At 32.8% G+C, this 4,997-nt stretch overlaps 2 protein-coding genes across 2 annotated transcripts; both read right to left on the bottom strand.

The window, feature by feature from the left end:
- Window positions 1-243: 243 nt before the first annotated feature.
- On the bottom strand, window positions 244-1,321 carry LOC104728267 (putative aquaporin NIP4-2). The gene is made up of 4 exons (XM_087472626.1): window positions 1,112-1,321; window positions 759-956; window positions 584-645; window positions 244-481 (listed from the first exon to the last, which is right to left on the bottom strand). The coding sequence occupies exons 1-4, from the start codon at window positions 1,208-1,210 to the stop codon at window positions 244-246; spliced, it is 597 nt and encodes a 198-aa protein (XP_087328752.1). The 5' UTR covers window positions 1,211-1,321.
- Window positions 1,322-2,194: 873 nt separating this feature from the next.
- On the bottom strand, window positions 2,195-4,455 carry LOC104724143 (putative aquaporin NIP4-1). The gene is made up of 5 exons (XM_010442588.2): window positions 4,287-4,455; window positions 3,986-4,182; window positions 3,376-3,573; window positions 2,748-2,809; window positions 2,195-2,544 (listed from the first exon to the last, which is right to left on the bottom strand). Exons 1-5 carry the CDS (start codon window positions 4,321-4,323, stop codon window positions 2,310-2,312), a joined length of 729 nt encoding a protein of 242 aa, XP_010440890.1. The 5' UTR covers window positions 4,324-4,455; the 3' UTR covers window positions 2,195-2,309.
- Between the last annotated feature and the right edge of the window lie 542 nt (window positions 4,456-4,997).

The raw sequence follows: 4,997 nt of genomic DNA, 5'->3' as shown, positions 1-4,997 counted from the left end.
TTTTCGACTTGAGCATCACAAAGCCGTCGTAAAACACCATCCCCAAACGTATTCTTTTTTTTTAACTCTTGACATGTTTGTTGTGACAGTACGACGTGATTTTTTTTAAGATTTGACTCAACTTTTTTTTTTTTGGTGCAAAGATTTGACTCAACTAAAAATCAACTTAATTAAAGAATTTAAGAATCCATACAAAATTATCAAGAGGAGAGAAAAGTAACAATAAGATAAAGAGACCAAAAATTAGCTCTTAGTAGAGTTAGAATCATTGTCTTTTGGAGCGACACTACGAAGAAAAGAAGCACTCTTAGTGAGTTCCCGGAGTGGCTTATTCGTGAATCTCATAAAGTTATAAACAAAACCTCCAGCTAAAATTCCGACGAAGGGACCAACAATGTAAACCCAAATTCCTTTATACCTTCCCAGCACAATTGCTGGTCCTAGACTTCTTGCTGGATTCATAGATGCTCCCGATATAGGTCTAATAATAATAATAAACAAAACCCAAATTAATTAATATTTCCTATAGTATATGAAATAATTGTTAAATGAAGAATCTGTTAAATAGTAATTTGGTATTTACCCGGCAACAAAGACGTTCAAAATTATAGTCATCCCCACGGCAATCCCAGCTAGTTCTCCGGTCTGTCAAAAAAATTTAAGAACAGTTCAATAACGCATACACTTCCACTTATGAATATTCTAAAATATATGCACTAGTTGAAACAAAAAAAAAGGATGTTATAGAAAACACTAACCGCACGACTATCGGTGGCAACTCCGGAAATGACAAACATGAGGAGGAATGAGATAATGATCTCTGCAACAAGGGCTTGTCCCGATGAATCACTCGGAGTTGTTCCGAAGAAAGCTTTGGGTGTCAATGTGAACATTAGTTTCAGTGTCAAACTCGCTAGTATCGATCCCGTAAGTTGTGCACCTATATACAATGGTACCTGCCCAAAACATTATACAATCATATATACGTTATTCAATTATCAAATATCAAATCATATATACATTTAGAGTTTAACGTGGAACTGAACGTTACGTTTGAAACAATTTAGATTTTAGATCATACTGAAAAAAGGGGATAGAGAAGAGTATTGACCTGATACCAAGGAAACCGCCGGAAAACGGCAAAAGTGACAGTGACGGCCGGGTTAAAATGTGCACCGGAAATGTGACCGGTAGAGTAAATCATGACCATAACAATGAGACCCCATGTCACACAGATACCCCGGAAACGTTACTATCCCATTGTACAAAACATTCACTACCACCACTCCACATCCAGAGAATATTATGAAATACGTCCCAATTATCTCTGCTATCAACTGTAATCAATTTTTTAATAATAAGAAAAAAAAAGCATAAACAAATTTATTATCATTGTTTAGATATGCATTAAAACAAATAATAGAACATATAGTTATATAGTTCTGTTACCTTTTGGGCAAGGCAAACAATGCCGGGAGAAGTACATATAACCGTCTCGATACCTCCATGGCAACCTTTGCCGTCGCCTTTCTCAATCCTTGACATTTGTTCTTCTTCGATTTCTTGACAATGTGAAGTCATTTTTTTCTGGATAAATTTATATTTTGATAAGAGATAAAGGTGGAGATTTTTCTTTCAGGGGAAAAATTGAAAATATTTGTTTTTGTTGTTAGAGAACTTGGAGATTAAAGAGTTTTTATACATGTGAAACAGAAATTAGTTGAAATTAATGATTGGATGCGAGTTGGAACAGTACTAGAGCTGTAATTAGATGTAATATATGAAAAAATAGGATCAGGCTTTGAATGTTATGTTATAATGGGTCAAAAAGAGTGGCAACGATTTGTAACAGTTAAGGAGTCAAATAGGGACTTCGATGTTTGTTTGTATGCGCGTTATTATTTTCCCTCAATTACTATGTTGACCTATCTGCCCAAAAAAGAAAATTTACTACGTTCACCTGTTAAAGAAAATTTATTAATGCGTTGGATAGCCTAATTTTGGCCGAACCGAACCAATCTTATTATCTTAGTTGTTTGGTTTTAAACTGAAACAACCAAACCCAACCGATTCAATCCGAAAAAATTCCATTTTCGGTTTTACTAGTTAATAATTTACTATTATTTAAAAACAAATTACTATTATTTAATTAAATAAGTTATATTTGTTTTTAGGCTTATTTTTCATTTACGTGTTTTGTTTGAATAACTGAGTTTGTGTTAGATTAAACTAAATTTAAGTTAACAGAAGAATACAAATATTCAAGAGAAAAAGAGTAACCCAATAAGATAACACTGAGAGAATAAAGATTAGCTCTTAGAACTAGAAGCTTTGTGGCTTGGGGAAATGCTACGGAGGAAAGAACCGCTCTTAGTGAGTTCTCGGAGTGGCTTATCGGTAAATCTGATAAGGTTATAAACAAAACCTCCGGACATGACTCCGAGGACAGGACCAACAATGTAAACCCATATGTGTTTATATACTCCCATCACTAATGCTGGTCCTAGACTTCGCGCTGGATTCATTGATGCTCCCGACACTGGTCTGTCATTTTTTAACATATGATATAAAATAAACCAAAATTTTAATCAGAAATAAAAACCAAAACCGAAAGCATATAAAATCATTCATGTTATACTATTTGAAGTTTTATTTTTAGTAATATTATGTATAAAATGAAAATTTGGAAACCACGAATTTTATGAATTACGTTGGTTGTCTAAATATAGAAAATGAGTATTTTTTACCCGGCCACAAAGACGTTCAACATTATAGTCATCCCAACTGCAATTCCAGCTAATTCTCCGACCTGTTAAAAGCATATTATAAACAATCCAACAAAATAAGAAATTTAGAATATGCACCAGCGAGTTCAAATGAAACAAAGTGTTCTCAAAAGAAGTACTCAGACTATCCATTATGAATAAGGTCTCATTAATTCGCTAAATGATAAAATTACCTAAATTTTTTTACAAGTCATAAGTTTTGTGAAATTTTGATTTATGTGTTTATACTTTTTTTTCGACTCCGCAAGATAAATTCTTTTTTCTTTAGAAGGAAGTTCATCGTTCTAGTAGTTTTGTACAAAATAAAATATTTCTTGCCTTATTAGTATTTCCTTTTTTCGCCATAAGTATTATATATACCACGATCTTAAAAATATTTCAAAACAAAATATGACTAAAATTATAACCTAATGTAATTACCTTGCCCCAAAATAATATACTGATCAGAGGTTATTAGAGAATATCAATACTGAGTAGCAAGCGATTCCAATTTCCAACCGTTGAATTTTTTCTTAAAAAATCATGTCATAAATAAATATTGTGTCTATTTTTGGTTATAATGATGTACCAATATGAATAATTTACTTACGGCGCGATTATCAGTGGCTACGCCGGAGATAACAAACATGAGGAGGAATAAGATAATAATTTCTGCGACGAGTGCTCGTGCAGGTGAATCAGCCGGAGTGGTTCCAAAGAAAGCTTCGGGTGTGACTTTGAACATTAGTCTTAGTGTCAAACTCGCTAGTAACGATCCCGCAAATTGTGCACCTATATACAATGGTACCTGCTCAAAACATTATACAATTAGATTCATTGTTTTTTTTTTTTTGGCACGTTATAAACTCATATTAATTAAAAAACTACATCACACATTGTTCGAAAATATTGCAAAAAGTAACTACGAAATTGCTACGATCAAGACATGCAATGTCTTTAGCATATGTCGATGATCCGATCTCTACATGCAGATCTGCTACCATTTTGCTCTTTGTTTTTGGAATAGCTACAAGTTTGCGTTTATATTATATAAAAGAATGCAAATGTTTTTTTCGTTTTCTTTTATGTCAATTCACTTTTTTATTTTTGATAACTCATTTTCTTCAAATTCGGATAAACACCACGAAGTAATTCTTGTTTCTGAATAAAATCGTAGATTTTATTCAAAGTCGAGATAGAGAATTAGAGAGTGTAATGACCTGATACCAAGGGAACCGCCGGAAAATGGCGAAAGTGACGGTAACGGCAGGATTAAAATGTGCACCGGAGATGTGACCGGTAGAGTAAATCATGACCATAACAATGAGACCCCAAGTTACACAGATTCCTGGAAACGTTACTGTTCCACCATACAACACATTCACTACCACCACTCCACAATCATCTCCGCTATCAACTGTAATCAAATTCAAAAGAAAAAAACATAAACCAATTTGGGGAAAAAAACTTATTATCATTATAACAATGCGATAAAACAAATAAGTTTAGGTTTTTTTTAACCTTTTGGGTAAGGCAGACAATGCTGGGAGAAGTACATATGACTGTCTCGATTCCTGCATGGCAATCTTTGCCTTAGCCTTTCTCAATCCTTGATATTTGTTCTTCTTCGATTTCATCACTATGGGAAGAAATTTTTATGGATAATTTCTGATGGAATATTTTTAGAGACAAATTTTTTTTGAAAGAAAAAAAGTTGAGTAGAGAGATTATTATTTGAGATAAAAACGAAAATGAAAAAAAAATTAGTGGTTAGAAAATTTGGAGAGTAATTTTATTTATTTATTTATGTGAAATATTATTTGAACCAATCACAAAAGGAATGAATTAAATCTAATGAGTTGGAATAATGAGAGCTGTGATTGGATGTAACAGATGAAAAGTAGGATCAGACTTAGCGTTATGTGGAGATGGGTGAAAGAGGCAAAAAGGCTAATTAAGGAGTTTAGCTTTGAGTTGCAGATTTATAGGAGTTATTATTCTCCTAGCTACGTAGACCTGATAATAGAAATTTATCAACAAAAGTAGAAGAAACAAAACCACTTTAAACATGAGTGCAAAATTATAGTAAACATGAGTGTCAGCAGGATGTTATAAATGTTAAAGAGTACGTATCCGAAACATAAAAAACAAATCTATTATTTGGTATTGGATATATGTGACATTTTTCTTCGTTGACAATTATCATTCGATTCAATGTATAAAACAAAGCCA

Source organism: Camelina sativa, chromosome 11 (assembly GCF_030686135.1).
Source record: "Camelina sativa cultivar CO46 ecotype springtype chromosome 11, ASM3068613v1".
NCBI lineage: Eukaryota > Viridiplantae > Streptophyta > Magnoliopsida > Brassicales > Brassicaceae > Camelina > Camelina sativa.
Note: the sequence above shows the minus strand (reverse complement) of the source record. Positions and strands in the feature narration are given on the sequence as shown.

Coding starts and splice junctions, on each gene's coding strand:
- LOC104724143 (XM_010442588.2), bottom strand. CDS start 4,323: ATGTACTTCTCCCAGCATTGTCTGCCTTACCCAAAAG. Junction 3,574..3,985: donor GGCGGTTCCCTTGGTATCAG/GTCATTACACTC, acceptor TGTTTTGAGCAG/GTACCATTGTATATAGGTGC. Junction 2,545..2,747: donor TTGAACGTCTTTGTGGCCGG/GTAAAAAATACT, acceptor AAAAAATGACAG/ACCAGTGTCGGGAGCATCAA.
- LOC104728267 (XM_087472626.1), bottom strand. CDS start 1,210: ATGGTCATGATTTACTCTACCGGTCACATTTCCGGTGCACATTTTAAC. Junction 957..1,111: donor GGCGGTTTCCTTGGTATCAG/GTCAATACTCTT, acceptor TGTTTTGGGCAG/GTACCATTGTATATAGGTGC. Junction 482..583: donor TTGAACGTCTTTGTTGCCGG/GTAAATACCAAA, acceptor TATTATTATTAG/ACCTATATCGGGAGCATCTA.